This window comes from Ostrinia nubilalis, chromosome 17 (assembly GCF_963855985.1).
Source record: "Ostrinia nubilalis chromosome 17, ilOstNubi1.1, whole genome shotgun sequence".
Classification (NCBI taxonomy): Eukaryota; Metazoa; Arthropoda; class Insecta; order Lepidoptera; family Crambidae; genus Ostrinia; species Ostrinia nubilalis.
In genome coordinates this window covers 8,625,744-8,644,514 of record NC_087104.1, presented here as the reverse complement: position 1 = coordinate 8,644,514, position 18,771 = coordinate 8,625,744, and the positions used below count along the sequence as shown (strand labels likewise).

Below are 18,771 nucleotides of genomic sequence, written 5' to 3'. Positions count from 1 at the left end.
GGTCCAAATATTGATATCGACCAATCATAACAATACATCATAGAACAGAATCTTTGCTCGAGTTTGATCCAGTTTTGGAAGTCGTTGATAATACGGGCCTGCAACAAAAATATCTTCAATAGTACAAAATAAAGTGAACCTTATACACAATAATAAATAATTCTATATTTGATCACATTTTTATTTTCAGTCGTTTATACCACTATTTGAGAATCAATTCCGCGAAGTGACGGCCAGGGAGCCGGATTCCAGCCAGTCTATGCTGTCCAGGCAAATATCATTTGCCGGAAAACACCACAAAATGGACGAGACTGCTTCTCAAGTAAGCTAATGCAGTCTATCCACATTAAAAAATATAAGTTATTAGACAAACTCCCAATAACAGAAATCGGTCACTGAACAGACGGCCAATTTGATAGCCTCACGACGACGCCCTTATTAATTTAATTTTGCCAGCCCTGCCACCCTATAGTTTATTAGTATAATGGTATCAAATAATGATTGCAAGAAATCTGTCAGATTTTATTGGTACGAACTGTATTTTTTAACCCTTTTTCGAACCCGCCAGGTCAACTATCTTCGGCCGTCTGACTACCGCAGGATGTCAAATATAGCACGAGGGGAAAATGCCGAAAAAAGGTCAGTTTATTTCTGATAGAACCCTTTTGTCTGACCTTTCACCCTAATTTTAAAATGGATAATGTTTTGTTTCAGAATTAAAAATATGCGTTCTGACTCTGCGACGGAAATGCGGAAATCACCAAAGAGACCGACGTCTGCGTTTGAATCGGTATTAATTAATTAGTTTATTCTAAGTATTTTAAGTTATACAAAGCTAAATTGCATTTGAGTAGTTTCATATAGATATCTGTCTTCAAACCTGCAACACACATCCGTAGGTATTCACATACGATGCTTGCTTAAGTGAAGCAGCAAATAGAACGCACAGCGTTGAATATAGCTCTGTGATTGGTTCGTGTGAGCCTGTGCGTCCACGCGCACTGTGAGACCACATAGTAATGTTTGTTGTGAATACGGGAATAAATTGCATTTACTGTAGGTGTCTAACGTAGACTACACACTGTATATTAAGAAACACTGGTTCGTTACATAAAATCCTTTTTTATTTCCAGGAATTTGCCATGGCGCCTGATAGTGCTGTAGTGAAAACGGATGAACAAAAATCCACAGCAGAGGAAGTCACCACTGACATCAAAGAACTTGTTTCCATCGTTGATTGGTGTGTATAACTGCATTATATATTTATTGGTCACGCCATACTATAGTCAACAGTTATTTCGTTGGAAATTACTGCTGTTGAAGATAAAGAGATACTTTTTGTCTTTATTCCAACCGGTACTACCAACAAGACACACAGCATTCATTTACTATGGGGACTTGTTAGCGATTAACCTGCCAGTCATATTTTGCCAAAACCTTTTAAAATCACTCTTTTTTTTTCTCACAACAAAATTGACTACTTATTAGTAAAAATGCCTACAGCCACCATAAATGCTGTTCTTTATACAGGACAATAGAACACATCGAAGGTGAGATCCAGCTGCCCATGCCGAATATGGATTCGTTTATGGAGGAACAACCTGGCCACGTGGGTTTCGCTGACCCAGAGGTCACGGCTCAGCTTGAGGAGGCGGTCGCTATGTGGCAGACGCACATCGATGGCATCCTCACGCAACAGATGGGAAAGGTACGTTCGTTTCGACTTCATGTCGACCACTGACCCCATGGATTTATTTATACGACAACCGCCCTGCATTGTCAGCACCCTAATGCTTTCTGCTTTAACATAATACAAATATTTTATAACTTTTGTAAAAATATTTCTTATTTTATTCTAGACGCGAGAAGGCGAAGGTCCAGTTGCCGAATACAAGTACTGGCGTGAAAGAGACGCCGAAATATCGCTACTGGTGGAACAGCTAAAGCAACCCATGGTCGTCAAAATACTATCAATGCTGCAAAAAACCGGCTCGCCCGCTTTGGATGTAAGTCATTATTATTGTACAAAATAGCAAAAAGCCAACATCACGCGGTGTTCCCAGGCGGTCACCCATCCAAGTACTGACCGCGCCCGACGTTGCTTAACTTCGGTGATCGGACTAGAACCGGTGTTTTCAACGTGGTATGGACGTTGGCGAATGGATTAGCGAAATATGCGTACACAATACGCAGCAAATAAGTTAGTTTGTCAGTACACCGGTAGGTGGCCTATCACGTTTGTATAAATGTTACGGTCAAAGTGATAAATGTGAAAATTATGAATAATCGCCGGTTATTATGAATAATTACCGCTGGATTTGGTAAATGTGATTAATATGAGGTCATTTATGTGTGTATATAACTAAATAGGCGGCTTAGGGGTGGCCCAAGGGCCACCCCCGCCGCACCTTAACCTATTTTTCACTTTAAATCAAAACATTATTTTATAGGCATCATGGAAAAGTAATATTATGCAAGAAACATTCCAAACTCATTATGCCAAATTATATTTAATATATGATATCAAAACGTTTAAAAGTTTGGCTGTACACGAACACGTACACAAGATGTTGTTCTCTTTTATTCAACCGCCTCTGTGGTCTAGTGGTAAGACCACCTGCTTCAGACGCAGAGGTCCCGGGTTCGATTCCCAGTGGGGGCAGATTTTTCTGTTCGGTTTGGTTGGTGGTAGGGCTTGTTCTAAGTCCGCCTGGCTAGCTACCACCATCTTACCTAAGTCTGTCGCCATAACAACAATGTTTACAGCATTGTTGTGTTCCGGCAGTTAGAGGTAAGATAGCCAGTTCCTCCGTGGTTGAGGATTCCGGGTGAAGCTCGCTTCCACCTTCGGCCTGATCGTCACTTACCATCAGGTGAGATACAGACCAAGAGCTTCCTCGTTGTGGATAAAAAAAAAAAAAAAAAAAAATTGTTAGTACTAAGGTTGAATTATTAAATAATCACTGTTAAATGTGATTAATTTATCACTTTCACCGCGACTGTCGGGAATTATTCATAATAGCCGGTTATTATTAATAATTTTCAATTTATCACATTAACCGTAACATAAACGTAAGTGTTGCATAATGAGTAAAATGCTCTTCCTTATTTTTTTGTCGCTTAATACTTTTACATTATAGCATTTTCATCTAAATTATTATCGTAAAAATTCAATAAATTATATCACCGTGAATTTCTTCAACCTTATACACCCAAAACATGACATAGGTAATGATTTAGTTGATGTTGTGTAGATGGCGCTAGCGTCTTAGGTGTTTAAATAATAATTAAATTTTACAATAATGTCAATTATTTGCATTTGCATTTGCTTTATACTTGGAGATTATTATGGTAAAATAACTGCGATTGCCAATTTTCTTGTTGTCGACTTATTGACAGCATAATCACAGAATAAGTAATAGTACAGGTACAGAAGGATTACTCCGCTAGACGATTTAAATAAATGCGAGTCTTGCTACGACGCGATACAGTGGAATTCAGCTCGCACAGCACTACGTACCTACAATTTTATTCGCCTACAAGTTTTGTCTCTTTCTATCGCGTGCCTCTGACCTCTTCTTACGCTGTTAGGGTTGCTGTCTAGTAGTGTCTAGTAAAAAATAATTAATCTACTTATTTGTAATGAGGTACGTATATAGGTAAGTACGCATTCATTATGGAAAACCTTGGGAGAGGCCTTTGTCCAGCAGTGGACGTCATTAATTGGCTGAAACGAACGAACGCATTCTGAGCAGTAGTCATGGTAGGTTAGGTTCCTATACTATCCTAAGAATTATTGATTACCTACATGGCCAACATACCTTTCAGCATCTTTGGGAAGCGAAAAAAAAGATAAATCCTGTAGATTTATTTTCGAATTTAAACACCCGAACGCCGCACAATAATATTTCTTTCTCTTAATGTCCATTTTTAAATAATACTTCGATCATAGAATTAGGTACTACAACGCACGCCAGCGTCCTGACGGGCGCGCGCGTGACACTCGACTGATATAATACCCGCCGGCGGGGCGCTTCGCTGTAGGTAATTATCGGATGTACCGCGCGGAGTGAGCCAGGCCTGGCATAATATTAAATAACACACAATCTCCATCACGTAGAACTGAGCAGGGGAACTTTTTGGCAAATAACTCTCTGTCTAATCTACTTTTCGTATTGTGTTTTATTTCGAAGTCAAATCGTATTCCTCAATTATTTAGTGTGGAATGAAAAAAAATAGCAAAAAGCCAACATCACGCGGTGTTCCCAGGCGGTCACCCATCCAAGTACTGACCGCGCCCGACGTTGCTTAACTTCGGTGATCGGACGAGAACCGGTGTTTTCAACGTGGTATGGACGTTGGCGAATTAATGAGTGAAATATGTGTACACAATAATATTTGATAGCAAAAGTTAGTGTGCGAGAAAACTACTAGGTGGCATAATTTTTTTGATCTCTGATTTAGGACGAACTATATGAACCTAATTTACAATAGACATTATGCCTGAAATTATGTAATTATTTTTATTTGTAAATATGTTTATTTGTCATGTTGCAGGAGTTTAGGAGTTACAAAGAGGTGCTAGTAGAGCAATACAATTTGGCTGGGGACAACCTGAAGTTCCTCTCGACCTTGATGCGGTTTTTTACTGTAAGTAATCGTTAACATAATTTATATTGAAGTCATTTTCAGATCACCATGATTTTTATGCGTCAAAAGGCAGGTATTTGCCTGTAAGACCACAGTCTAGGGTGGTACACATAGTATACCTAAGGTGCGATGATGGGGGACCTCCACATGAAGAACCCCGGACAACATTCGGATGTTTAATCGCGCAAGTCTGGTGGGGAATGTCCCATAGCCCACTGTTATTCGCAAAGCATTTCCCGACGTAAAAAAAGTCAATAAAGCGTTTATTTCTTTCTTTCACAATCCAATGTTACAGTAGGTACATAAAAAGGTCTTTAGGTAGTGTAAACATGATTATTTTATTTACATTTTATAAGATTGGTAAGGTAAGTATTCCAGGCATTCCAGTCCAGTTACTACATGTTGCCAAAACTGGTAGAAAGCATATACATGATGTGTCCTGTCTAAGGGCTACCGCACCGATGAGACTTGTGGCCCATAGAAGTCACTGAAATTATATTTTCATCTTTAATCTAAATATCACAAAGCACACTTTCCAATACAGGTAATCGAAGACGATTCCCCTCTGCAGCAAGTGATAGACAGGCTGCCAGAACTGGTGGAAAGCATTTACATGATGTAGTCCATTCTACTGCGCCTATGAGACACTAACATTTGATTTTCATCTTCAATACAGATATCATAAAGTTCACTTTCCAATACAGGTGATCGAAGACGACTCGCCCCTGCAGCAAGTGATATACATGTTGCCAGAACTGGTGGAAAGCATCTACATGATGTATAGTCCATTCTACTGCGCCTATGAGACACCAACATTTGATTTTCATTTTTAATCTAGATATCATAAAGCACACTTTCCAATACAGGTGCTCGAAGACGACTTGCCCCTGCAGCAAGTGATAGACAGGCTGCCAGAACTGGTGGAAAGCATTTACATGATGTAGTCCATTCTACTGCGCCTATGAGACACTAACATTTGATTTTCATCTTCAATACAGATATCATAAAGTTCACTTTCCAATACAGGTGATCGAAGACGACTCGCCCCTACAGCAAGTGATAGAAATGCTTCCAGAACTGGTAGAAAGCATATACATGATGTGGGTCTTATCTAAGGGCTACCGCACCGATGAGACGATGGTGCCGCTTCTATCGAGGATCTCGTGGGCTCTTTGTGACAAGCTTGAGCGGTTCCTGAATGTGCATAAGTTGTTTGAGTGAGTATGATTTTGTAATAACAATATGTGTGTGTGTGTTACTTTATAAGGGTTTTCCTAATAGCGAGTAAGGTACTGTTACTTGCTTATGGCTAAGACAGTGGTTAAGTCTGCTGATTAAACGATAGGAGGACTACTGCATTTGCAATCATGAGATTGGCACTACTGTCGAGTAAGGTCCTATCACTCGCCAGTGGTGCCAACTACAGGTGACCGCAATAAGGAAACCCTCATTGCGTTGAACGACAACGATTGTCAACTTAATTTTACTACCTAATAACTTACTATAACATCGCTTCTCGGCCTTTTGGCTAAGATCAAAGTGTAAAGTGAAACTTACTATAAACATGATTGCAATAGCTATTAAATATTCTTAAGCAACTCGATTGTTTATTTCAGCAAGCCAAACGAAGAAGTGCTAACCCTAGCTCGAGCCGGTCAGAAAATAATGGAGATGTGGCACATACTTTACAAAGAAACCCGGCGGAACATCGAACTCAGTGGAAAAGGCGCACGCTGGGAATTCGATCAACCGCTACTGTTTACGCGTACCGACTACATAGGGACTGTTGCTAGAGACTTGGGCGATGTCGTTCAGGTTTGTTAACCTATTATTAATCTCTTTTCTCTCACACACGTTGCAAATGTGGCACTACATTGTACAAAGAGACCCGTCGGAACATCGAACTCAGTGGAAAAGGCGCCCGCTGGGAATTCGACCAACCGCTACTGTTCACTCGCACTGACTACATAGGGACTGTTGCTAGGGATCTAGGCGATGTCGTTCAGGTTTGTTAACCTATTATTAGTCTCTTCTTTCTCACACACGTTTGAAATGTGACACTACACTGTACAAAGAGACCCGGCGAAACATCGAACTCAGTGGAAAAGGCACCCGCTGGGAATTCGTCCAACCACTACTCTACACGCGTACCGACTACATAGGGACTGTTGCTAGGGATCTGGGCGATGTCGTTCAGGTTTGTTAATGGTTTATTATTTACCTCTCTCTCTCTCTTTATTTCTTACTATCTCTCGCTTCCCCCTCTCGTGTTCCTCCGCAGAGAATTCTGTTAGTCACTGGTATTCGTAGTGTGCACTAAAACTTTCGTTAGAAGTGTGGTTTCGCGTTTTTATCACCCTTTACAAACTCTCTATCTCTTTTTCTCTCTATCTCTTTCTCTCTCTTTCTTTCTCTCTCTCTCTTTTTCTCTCTGACTCTTTCTCTCTCTTTCTCTCTCTCTCTCTCTCTCTCTCTCTCTCTCTCTCTTGATTTCTTTCTTTAACCCATCATCTAATCAAAAATTGACATTTCCCAGGTCCTAATAGACTTCGAGCGCATTTTCGGTCTCGAACTGAAATCGATCATCAGCGACCCAACGCAGATCGATGACGTGCGCAAACGCGTCAAGAATCTTGTTTATCCCATACGCACCATAGACTTCAGTGTATTTGTGTTCGACAATAAAGAAAACTGGGACGTCATTATGGGAGACTTTTGGAGCGAAGTGCGCTATTTGGAGGAAGAAGCGAAGAACTATATTAATCAAAGCTTTGGTAACTTAAGGTAAGCATTCATAATTAGGTTATTTAAGCTTCTGCTAAATTAGAAATAGTCACCCTCATTCTCAAATTTTTAAGTGACCCCTATGAAAACAAAATTCCTGTTATGAGTTACCATAGGGTCACTTAAAAATTAGGGAATGAAGGTGAAAACGGGCATTACTTTCCACTGAATGAGGGTGACTATTTCTAATTTAGCAGAAGCAACCCTCTCTGGTTTGGCCTGCAATCCCCACTCTGGCCAGACAGTTTGGGAAGGTCTCATATTCGCATATTTCTCCCATATTCTTAGCTAGACGCAAACCACCGACTTTTAGTTGGTCGATGATTGAGTCGGGCTGTTAATCACTATGGAGATGTATGAAAGTCCGCACATTGGATTCTTCATACAAATTAGAATCGGGCTCAACTATCGGCCGACTAAAAGTCTTTAGTTTGCGTCTAGGCTTAATGTCAAATATCTAGCACTGTTGTAGTTATTGCTATGTGAAAATCATAATCCAACTCAAATTATTCTGCTCAGGTCTTCAGAAGAAGCTTTGACAGTGTTGCTTAAGTTCCTGGAGTTTGACACTCGCGAGTCCATACGTCGGCAGCTGTCAACCAAGTTTGACCTGGTCATGCGCCAGTTCATCAAGGAGATCACTGCTATCGAAGACAAGTTTACCGTAAGGACCAACTTCCTATCAATAACAAGCCCGTCCCATTAATTTGATCTTTGATCAAAAGTAAACTTTCAATACCTACCTATGAATAAAGGAGTATTTCACAATCCGTCTTTATTCTGTAATCGTGTATTTTGTATTTTTGCAGCGATTTCGTAAAAATCCACCTCTACTTCGGAACCACCCACCGGTCGCTGGTGCTATCTACTGGGCACGAGCTTTGTTCAACAAGATGAAACAACCTATCATGAGGTTCCAGAAGGTAAGTCCTGAGAGTCTTATGCCCGTTTTCACCATCAATCCCTAATTTTTAAGTGTCCCCTATGTAAACAAAGTTCCTGTTATTTGTTACCATAGGGGTCACTTAAAAATTAGCGATTGAAGGTGAAAATGGGCATTAGTATCTAGTCACGTGGCAGTTTGTGAAACCAAGAAATTTTTCTTGTAACGTACCGAACTGGATCATATTATGCCCACATAAGACCCGATTTCCATCAAGACGGAGCAGAGCGGAGTGGAGCAGAGAAGTATTTGAATCACCAATCAGATTTCACGCACGGCTCCCGCTGTCTAATTCTATAGATAAATTGGACGGTCTGACACTTCTCCGCTCTGCTCCGCTTTGGAGGAAACCGAGCCTAAGATTGAGAAGGTTGAGCATTAATCGTACCGAGTCTTATTAGACTTAGCTTGTGCTCGATTTAAAGCACAATAAATAATACCAAATGATTTCAATTCTACTTCGATCATTCGGTTATAACTTTTGTTTTTTATCCAGGTCCCAGAACTGAACGAATGTGAACAGAAGAAAGAAGCGTTCATCCAATACAAGGCTTTCTCTAAACTCATCAAGGAGTACGAAGACAACAAATACAAGGAATGGGTGCAGACCGCGTCTGAATTCGTAGATAACATGATGAAGAGGAACATTTTGAAGGTCATGTTCAAAAAGGAAGATGGTTAGTAGGTTTAAAATAATTGAATAACTACTTACTAGCAAAAGTTCACAATGTCGTCTACTAAAATGTTTAAACTTCTTTTAGTTAATTAATTGATTTGTATTTTATTTCATGCAATCTATGCTATTAGTAGAAGGTGAGTTAAACTTTTTATAAAAAGCATTAATTATTTTATATTTGTGGCACATACATTTTTGGGTCGCACCCGGTCCGGTGGCAAGCCTCACAATCTGTTGCCATTCCTCCCGCACTGCAGCCTTTCTTGTGCACTCGTGGAGTAAACCATTGAGTGCGGTTTTGACCTGGTCAGTCCAGGGCATAGGCGACCTACCGCACAATAGCACTTACAGACGGACAATCTTAATTAGTTTGTAAGTTTTAATACAATTTTTGTTATATCAGAGCCGCCACCCAGCGGCGGCCGGGGCATGCAAGTGACTGCGGCGGGGAGAGCGCACATGGCCAAGAAAAAGGCGTCGCTGGCTTCGCTGCATCCCGCTGACATCGTCAATAAGGAGATCGCCGACAAGAGGCGAAGGGATAAAGCATGTGAGCATTCTATCATTATTTTTTCTAACTGTATGACCGTTAAATTAGAACTACGGTATAACGTTAAACTTTCTAGTTGAGAATGAGGCCTGGTTTCCACCAAGGCGAAACGGAGCAAAGGTTTTTTTTTAATAACCAACCAACCAAACAGGAGGACATATTGAAATGTGTGATACTTAATTGTTCCATTTTTTATTTACAGTAATGTTGATGAGGATTCCCGGTCAACACTACGAAAATGTTCGATCGCCGAGTTCAGTGTCACTGTTGGCGAAAGAAGGATTGGTAAGAGCCATCTGTTTTACAATGCCTTTGAACAGGGGTGTGTATAGGCAGTTGGCAGTTCCTACCCTAAAAATCGATAAGATAGATAGCTAACAGACTAATAGATTAGTAGCTACTGCCTACCTGTTCTTTCAACTAACAAGACTTAAAAGATTTCAATGTTTCTTATGATGGTTGTGGTTTTCAGACCGATGTAACATGGCGAGACCTAACAGTACACAAATTGATGCAAGAATACGATTTGGAGTTCCATCCCAATTTCAACAGGGACATCTTTCAAGTAATTCACGAAGCCGAATTGATGGAGCAACTTGGTAATTAATAATACCATCAGTTTAAATGATTATATTCAGTAAATATTATTATGTACCTTATGTTCCTACTTTTAGGGTTCGATGTCCCATCAAACATCCGAGACGTGGCTATGCAAAAATCTCGCCTATACTACGAATTAGAGGCCTTACAGGAGGTTATAACCAAGTATAACGAAAACGTAGCCTCGCTCAGTCCTTCAGAGACGCATCTGATGAAGCGACATCTTCTGGACATGGAGAGACACATCTTGCCGGGACTTACCAGGGTTACGTGGACTGCTCTTGGCATTAATGACTATATCAAAGACATCACTAAAGGTAAGAGAAGTCTTCTAGTATAAAAACGTCAACCCTGTAACTAGCCAAGGTTTATAGAGTGGCTTTCTGATTGAGTCTCTTAAGTCGGGTCTCCGGGAAATTTAAGGTAGGAAATTTTATTGAATGTTGACATGTTTTTGTTGATTGTGTAGAGCAAAACACGCACTGGAGACCCGACTTTACTTACAGTGTACTTTCAGAGCCCTTTTGTGACTCGTGCAAGAGTCACTACATGATGCTATATCGCGCTAATCGAACGCCGAACCTTAGTGTCCACTGGGTTTTCCTTATTGTAATAGACATAGCATATAACAGCTAAAGATTTGGGACTGTATGGAAGGCATCTGACGCTCTATGATATTGCCAAGTTTTACCTAGAACTTGGGATATTTCCAGGTCAAGTGCTGGACTAGGTACAACATTGTATTTATTTTAGGTGAAAGTTCCCTTCGAGCTGTATACAAGCAATTGAAGATGGTTGAGAAAGAGATCCAGTTCCTGATCGACCAAGTGGAACTGTTCGACTTGTTCCCGATCGTGCGTCCTCAGAACTACGTTGATCCTGTTACTAAGGAACCGGACGATACTTGGCTGTATCCATGCAAGGTATTTTAAAGTAATGTTAAAGAAATATTTAAAGGTTGACTACTGAGAATGCCTCAAATGTTCTATTAGTTTCTTGTAATGATATATTATTGCTCACGAAGTTGTTAATAAGTATCAAATAAGTAAGTTAATAAGTAAAGGCTGTGTGTGACACAATTTTGAATCTATCAAAGCTCCATTTCATTCCATTTCTATCTCTAGGCATGATAAAATAAGCGTAGATAGAGATGATAAATATTTTTTCCGTCTCTCCTTTTTTCTTCTAGACGTACTTTGTGGAGGTTGAAAACGAACGCCTCGAACGGGTTGCATCACTGTCTCGGATATTCGACCGCATCGGGCCCATCCTCATGAAGCTCGAGTATTTGATATTGGGCACTAGCACTGGGAAATCGAATGTCATGACGTCATATTACACGTATTGGGAGAGGAAGATATTCAAGTGCCTTGTCAAGTTAGTGTTTAAAATGTCTGCTACAATACAGCTCATGCATAACACTCCCGCACTACTCCACTACCGTAAGAACCGACTTAGCTGTGCGCTACACCTGCAGTTTCATGTACTCGTACAGTCATCAGTACATTGATGATTTATTTGCTGGTCACATGGGTATTAGGTTGGACGTAAGCATATGCTTTCTTTCTTTAATTTTGGTGTCCACTGCATGAGCACGTCTCTCCTATTTACCAGAGGCAATTTGATTTTTTCTTCATTCCCTAAACTGGCGAGCCGAGCTTATCATTATAGCCTGACCAGGAACATAAAAACCCTGGCATAGAGGCGCGTCAATTGCATTTGATAGTGCAACACTGAGTACAGTCGTACCTGTGTTAAATTAATAGGCTAACTTTATGTATCAGGATTCAGGATTACGGGCTAATTTGATATTTTCATAAATTAACGAAAAAATATTATTATAGGTAACCTGGTTTAAATAAATTAAATGAAACCATCAATCGAGCTAGTAGGATTTATTTTATTATTCATCAATAATCAAATTCAGAACTTGAATATTCAACTGCAATGTCTGCTCATGAACGCTTCAAACTCGGTACTTCTTTCCCAATTCCATAAAATTCAACACTTAGAAAGTGACAAAAAATTTTAAAATTGGTAGTTGAAACAAACCACAGCTAATTTTCATAGTGGACTGTACTATACGATAAACATGTCAGTCAATTTGACAACCTTTGTCGGAAACATTATTCAATGAAAATATTGTCCGAATCCTTAGTATTTCTCTTCGACAAATACTTTAACACATTGTGAACAACTTTTCTTTCACGACTATAAAAATATTTTAGCAATTTCATTCACAAAATCAATTGCGCACATTTAAAATAAAGTTTGTTTACACTTTGACAGCAATAGACTGACATGCAAGGTGACATGTCAATGAAGTTTTCAGTTACTGTTGCCATTAAAAGAAATTAGTACCATTAGTTTTCCGCAACATGGCGAGGGTTTTTATGTTCCTGGTCAGGCTATACATTGATCATTGTTGCTATTTCATTGCATTTATCATTGCTGTCCAAATTTGTGACCTATGTGAACCTATGCTTACTTGCCTTTGTAAAACACACACGCGTAGTCTACATATTGTGTGAAGTTAGACGTCTAACTGGCAATTTACATAACAGATTCACCCTGGAAAATTTGGAGCAGTTCCAGCAAATGTTAAGCGACAAAACACCCATGTTCCAAGTGGATGCCGCGCTAGTGCCGCCTGATATCACCATGCGGCCCACCTCGCCCGAGGTCTGCAACATCGTCGGGTACAACATCAAGCACTTCCTCAACAGGTAGGTACAGCGGTCGTGTACACAGGGCAGGGGACAGGGGACAGACGCTGATGTTCCAAGTGGACGCCGCGCTGGTGCCTCCCGACATCACCATGCTGCCCACCTCGCCCGAGGTCTGCAACATCGTCGGGTACAACATCAAGCACTTCCTCAACAGGTAGGTACAGCGGTCGTGTACACAGGGCAGGGGACAGGGGACAGACGCTGATGTTCCAAGTGGACGCCGCGCTGGTGCCTCCCGACATCACCATGCTGCCCACCTCGCCCGAGGTCTGCAACATCGTCGGGTACAACATCAAGCACTTCCTCAACAGGTAGGTACAGCGGTCGTATACACAGGGCAGGGGACAGGGGACAGATGCCGAGCGACAAGACGCCGATGTTCCAAGTGGACGCCGCGCTGGTGCCGCCCGACATCACCATGCGGCCCACCTCGCCCGAGGTCTGCAACATCGTCGGGTACAACATCAAGCACTTCCTCAACAGGTAGGTACAGCGGTCGTGTACACAGGGCAGGGGACAGGGGACAGATGCCGAGCGACAAGACGCCAATGTTCCAAGTGGACGCCGCGCTGGTGTCGCCCGACATCACCATGCGGCCCACCTCGCCCGAGGTCTGCAACATCGTCGGGTACAACATCAAGCACTTCCTCAACAGGTGGGTACAGCGGTCGTGTACACAGGGCAGGGGACAGGGGACAGATGCCGAGTGACAAGACGCCGATGTTCCAGGTGACCGCCCGAGGTCTGCAACCTCGTCAGGTACATACAACATCAAGCGCTTCCTCAACAGGTATTTGAGGATTAGTCGTTTATTACACAGGGGAGGATAGTAATGTGAACTAAACATATTAAATTAATAAATTGTTGCAGATTGACAACCTTCCCACGATGGATGAAGAAAACCTGCCTGCCGTGTCCGCCTCAGCGCATAGCCGAAGCGACCGGCAACGAGTTCTATGTGTTTTCGTACTTCGAAGACATCTTACGTGTGGTAGCCATCAATGACGTCACCATGCTCATACAAGACACCATCTATCGACTGACCATGGATATCAATACTTATATTCAGAAGTCAGTATTTTTGTATCACATCTTTTAGGCTAATTTCTTGACTGCCTAATACTTTTTTTTTTTCAAATCAACATTTGACATTAAGAACTAGCTTCTACCCTATCCGCTCTCTTTCTCTCTGAAACTTAGTAAAGAAAGTAGCACTTCTGCAGGAAATCTTATCAAAAAATATCTAATTCTAACAGGTGGCAGAAATACCAACACCTATGGGCATTCGATAAGAATCTATCATGCGAAAAGTACATTCAGAAGCACGAACAAATCTTCAAGTACGACGAGAAGTTCTTTTTCTTCGAAGATATAATATCAGACTTGGATGCCCACGTTAAATACGTGGACGTTGGAGCTATAAGAGTGAACCTTCGGCCTATCATCAGCCAAGTACAGGGACATGCGCAGGAGTGGAAGAACATTCTGGGCAACTGCATCGCGTCCAAGACCAGAATGAACATGTACGACTTGAAGAATCAAATTGAGGTAAAATATGTTATTAGAAAACTTTTATTGGATTTGAAATTGATATGCCCTCGTCAGCATATTGCTTACTTATTTGGTGCCTCATTTTTCATTTTTACAGAGTCCTTTTCAAGAGTCACAGACCTGTGATAGGCTCCAGAATTAATAAAAACCCGCGTGATTTAATTTTGCAACTCAAACAGCTATTCATTTGTTATTTTCTTTCATTTGTCTTGATTAATAGGGATCTTTTTAGAATCCGGCCTGCTCACGCACTTTATGTATTCTCCATTTTTTCATTGTGATCATTCATTTTATTGTTATTCGCAGTCTCTTCGCATGACAATGAATATGAACATCAAAGGGCTGGAAGACTTCAAGCTGGTGATGGCGACCATAGGTCAAGTGCAAGCCCTCACTATCACCGCCGAGGTCAAATACCGCGGCATGCAGGAAATCTTCCACATGCTCAGGCAGCATGGGATTGATGTGAGCATACCTACATTTTATACTCATTCATCATTCATACAAGATCTTACTTTGAGATTTATTTGACCCTTCGCTGAAAGTGACTCGTCATTTCTCCAATGCCATCTCTTTTTTTAACATAGCATTTTTTTTAGCATAGGATTGACGCAAAGTGGCATTCTAATTGTTCATATTCAATACATTTTCTCAGTTAACAAACCATCCCCTGCTTTCCTAGAAAAAATAAAACTCGTCTCATATTCAATTTTTCACTTCACCGAGAAAAGTAAAAAAAAAGACTAAACGAAGCGATTGTCACGTTACCTTATCTAAAGAAGCAACTATAGGATTTTACAATAAAACATTTCTTTCTAGGTATCAGATGATGATCTTCAATTCGCAAAGAACCTGGAATCATCCTGGGGAAGCCTATACCAAACCTCGCTCTTCCGTGGCAACACTCTTGAACAGACCAAGGAGAAGTTCTCCAAACTGAACGTGGTGGAGATATCGAACTTCCTGAAGGAGCTTGATGACTTTGTTGAGAAGTTCGATAACGAGGGCCCGGGTATTGTGGGTGATGATATGGACAGAGGACTGGTGCTTATGGAGGTAACTCTTGATAATGAGTATAATTTTTTAAGGTTTTATGGCATTTTTTTTGGAATCTAAGGAAAAAAAATTGTTAAATAAATCTCTTTGTTTGTTAATTTATTTATTTCAAAGCTAGGAAAAACTACTTATGTTTTCTTTGTTAAATATTAGCATCAGTTGATTATTAGATGCCAATCAGAAGCGAATAAAAATTATACAAATTACACATGACTCGAGATTATCTAACAAGGAATAAGGGAGAGTCCGCTAATTTGGACCAGTTTTTTTCAATCTCATTTTACACATAGTTTTCTTTTGTTTTTGCTAATGTTCGTGGTATATAATTAAAGACAAATTATTCAACTTACTATTTCGTAGGGATTAATCAACACAATTGTTGTATATTTAGCACAAATCAACAAAATACGAGTTCAGAGCTTCGGTCCAATTTAGCCAACCGGTTTGATAATTTGTACCACAGGGTTACTAAATTGGATTTCAATAAATTTCAAGCCTATAAAAAAACTATGGCAAAATATTATACGATACATTCTTAACAAATTAGGTAACGAAAAGGAACAGTACTTAATAATATAGACAATTGATATTGTTTTACACGTTATCACGATTTTGAGTAAAAGTTTTGTAATTCCAATTATCGTAACGCACACTTGTATCTAATCTACTTTGCCAGTCTTTTGCTTTCATTTATTGTTAATCAAACATAACTACGCTATTATAACTTCAAAATATGATTTACTAAAAAAAAATTCAAAATCCTTTGGTAAAGTTCCATACAATTTGATGTGGTACAATTTAGCCGACTAGGTGATAGTGCTTTTAAAAAATCGCAAAAAAATATAGCTTATAAATACCGAAAAATGTTTCAAATAATTGTAATCCACACTAATTTACGTTTCTGAATAACATATTAGAAACACCCTGTGATTAAATTTAACAAAATTACAAACTAAACATGCATTGTCAAAAGTTACTTGAAAACAATAAAAAAATAATTTTCAAAATAAAACACACGTGTTCGTTGTCACGGCAAACACCACATGGCCGATATTAATTGAATTTAGTTGTGTATCGCTGAGTGTTTCAATTACAGACATTCAATAAATACTTTACGAAATATGAGGGTGGTACAATTTACCCGGCGGTACAATATACCGAACTCTCCCCTACATATTATTATGTCCTATGTCGAAACAATGTCAACTAACCCGTATTTTTTTGCTTCTTCCAACAGGAATACAATAAATACTTCGATGAGCTAGAGTCGCGTAAAAAGATGTTGCAAGCGGCTGAACAATTGTTCGACAACCCTCTAGCCGACTTTTCCAACTTCAACCGCGCGAAAACCGACTTTCTGGCGATGGACCAAGTCTACAAGATCTACAAGGCACAGAAGAATGCTAGGGAAGTGTGGGCCAAGACGTTGTGGGTGAATCTGAACCCGCAAGCGTTGGTGGATGGCATTGAACAATTCTTCAAAGAATACAGGTATAATATAGTTCACTTTATGTTGGACCTGAAGTCGCCCTTATCTGTCCTGAAATAAGAGTTATTTTAGTAAACCAATTTTATTGTTAGGAAACTCCCAAAAGCCGTCCGACTTACGAACACTGGTCTTATGCTGGACCTAAAGATGAAGCAGTTCAAAGGAGTAGTGCCTCTTATGGTGTCGCTAAAGAACGAAGCCATGCGTGAAAGGCATTGGAAAGAACTTATGGCTAAAACTGGTAAGTTTGCTTTATGTTACCAGTACTTTCAGTAATTTTACCAGCTAAACTAAATGCTTTGCTCGTTTTTTCTTTGCAGGCCAGGACTTTGATATGTCACCGGAACGATTCACTTTGGAGAACATGTTTGCTATGGAGCTGCATAAGTACCAAGACGTTGCTGAGGAAATTGTTAATCACGCTATAAAAGTAAGGAGCATATTACAGCTAAATATTGCCTATGCCTGAATATCAATTACCCACTATGCAGCTATGGTATTTCCAAACATGCAAGCATAAAGCTTTCGTGCCGTTTTTTTTTTAGTTTTTGGTGCTAAGCTCAATTTGTTATCGCTGTGTGTATTATTATTTTTAATACAGGTTATCTATGCCCTAATCGGATACATGTGATGTTAAGTATCCATGTACTAACTAAAATTCCCCATCTCCTAGGAATTAGCCATCGAACGCGGCGTCCGTGACGTGCAAGAGACATGGGGAGCCATTTCCTTCACCGTGGCCCGTCACTTCAACAGAGGGGAGGATCGTGGCTACACCCTCAACCCTTGCGACGAAGTGGTCGTCAAACTGGACGAAGATGCCATGACGCTGCAGAGCATGGCTGCTTCACAGTAATATTTTATTATAATACTAGCTGACCCGGCGAACTTCGTACCGCCTTAGCGTAGAGATTTTCTTTATATTTTTTTCCGTAAAAACCTTGTACAGAGTATTAGAAAACTACAAAAAAAAAATCAGCCAAATCGGTCAAGCCGTTTTCATGTTATGTCGTGACAACGGAAAACGGGTTTCATTTTTATATATATAGATTAGCTTCTGCCTGCAACCTTGTCAGAGATGTGGGGAGCGATTCCTTTTTCCATTAGTTTCAAAGCACAGCATACTGCCTCGTTAGGACGCGTGTTACGATAAAATATTATATTGGTTGACGACAGACTACAAATGTATGGGCTTATCATCTAAGATCGACAAAATGCGCACACCTAGGCCTGCTGATGAAACCTGATGTTATGGGTGATTTCACATTGAACTTGTAGATGAAAGCCCATACATGTGAAGGTCTAGCGAAGATCTAGAGTGATCCTATAAGGTCAACCGGCAACCTATAATAGACGTTTTAACATCGAATAAAGAACAGAATTTACATCAACAAGAATATAAAAATGTAAAATGTGTTCTGAAATGTGACTTATTTTCCCCAGGTTCATCGGCCCATTCCTCTCAGTCGTTCACACGTGGGAGAGACGCCTGGCATTGATATCAGAGGTCATTGAGGAGTGGATGGCCACGCAGCGAAAGTGGCTCTACTTGGAGGGCATCTTCGTAGGCGGAGACATCAGAGTCCAACTGCCAGAGGAGGCCAAGAAGTTTGACGATATTGACAAGTCTTTTAGAAAGGTATTTCTGATACAAAATAGTTATTTTTTTATAATATTACCAATTTGTAAATACAAATTACTAATAACCCCTCGTGGTAAGCTAAATATGCTTGTGTTACGAGT

At 40.2% G+C, this 18,771-nt stretch overlaps 1 protein-coding gene and 2 non-coding genes across 3 annotated transcripts in view; 1 reads left to right on the top strand and 2 right to left on the bottom strand.

Moving 5' to 3' along the window:
- Nucleotides 1-18,771, top strand: part of LOC135080243 (dynein axonemal heavy chain 10) — a 120,870-nt gene that overhangs the window by 2,980 nt on the left and 99,119 nt on the right. Inside the window, exons 8-38 of the mRNA XM_063974927.1 lie at nt 191-322; nt 569-639; nt 715-790; nt 1,134-1,240; nt 1,531-1,708; nt 1,860-2,006; nt 4,558-4,650; nt 5,677-5,867; nt 6,267-6,465; nt 7,187-7,434; nt 7,954-8,098; nt 8,244-8,357; nt 8,874-9,054; nt 9,457-9,603; nt 9,806-9,888; nt 10,076-10,202; nt 10,278-10,520; nt 10,957-11,126; nt 11,393-11,580; nt 12,768-12,929; nt 13,112-13,243; nt 13,441-13,587; nt 13,803-14,003; nt 14,189-14,480; nt 14,790-14,948; nt 15,303-15,539; nt 16,777-17,030; nt 17,121-17,269; nt 17,349-17,458; nt 17,702-17,880; nt 18,472-18,667. Of these exons, the coding sequence (XP_063830997.1) occupies nt 191-322; nt 569-639; nt 715-790; nt 1,134-1,240; nt 1,531-1,708; nt 1,860-2,006; nt 4,558-4,650; nt 5,677-5,867; nt 6,267-6,465; nt 7,187-7,434; nt 7,954-8,098; nt 8,244-8,357; nt 8,874-9,054; nt 9,457-9,603; nt 9,806-9,888; nt 10,076-10,202; nt 10,278-10,520; nt 10,957-11,126; nt 11,393-11,580; nt 12,768-12,929; nt 13,112-13,243; nt 13,441-13,587; nt 13,803-14,003; nt 14,189-14,480; nt 14,790-14,948; nt 15,303-15,539; nt 16,777-17,030; nt 17,121-17,269; nt 17,349-17,458; nt 17,702-17,880; nt 18,472-18,667 (5,058 nt within the window). The remainder of the gene's footprint in view (nt 1-190; nt 323-568; nt 640-714; nt 791-1,133; nt 1,241-1,530; nt 1,709-1,859; nt 2,007-4,557; nt 4,651-5,676; nt 5,868-6,266; nt 6,466-7,186; nt 7,435-7,953; nt 8,099-8,243; nt 8,358-8,873; nt 9,055-9,456; nt 9,604-9,805; nt 9,889-10,075; nt 10,203-10,277; nt 10,521-10,956; nt 11,127-11,392; nt 11,581-12,767; nt 12,930-13,111; nt 13,244-13,440; nt 13,588-13,802; nt 14,004-14,188; nt 14,481-14,789; nt 14,949-15,302; nt 15,540-16,776; nt 17,031-17,120; nt 17,270-17,348; nt 17,459-17,701; nt 17,881-18,471; nt 18,668-18,771) is intronic.
- On the bottom strand, nt 2,039-2,157 carry LOC135080301 (5S ribosomal RNA). The gene has a single exon (XR_010258967.1). It is a non-coding gene; the product is annotated as a 5S ribosomal RNA (ribosomal RNA).
- On the bottom strand, nt 4,245-4,363 carry LOC135080297 (5S ribosomal RNA). Its single transcript, XR_010258963.1, has one exon. It is a non-coding gene; the product is annotated as a 5S ribosomal RNA (ribosomal RNA).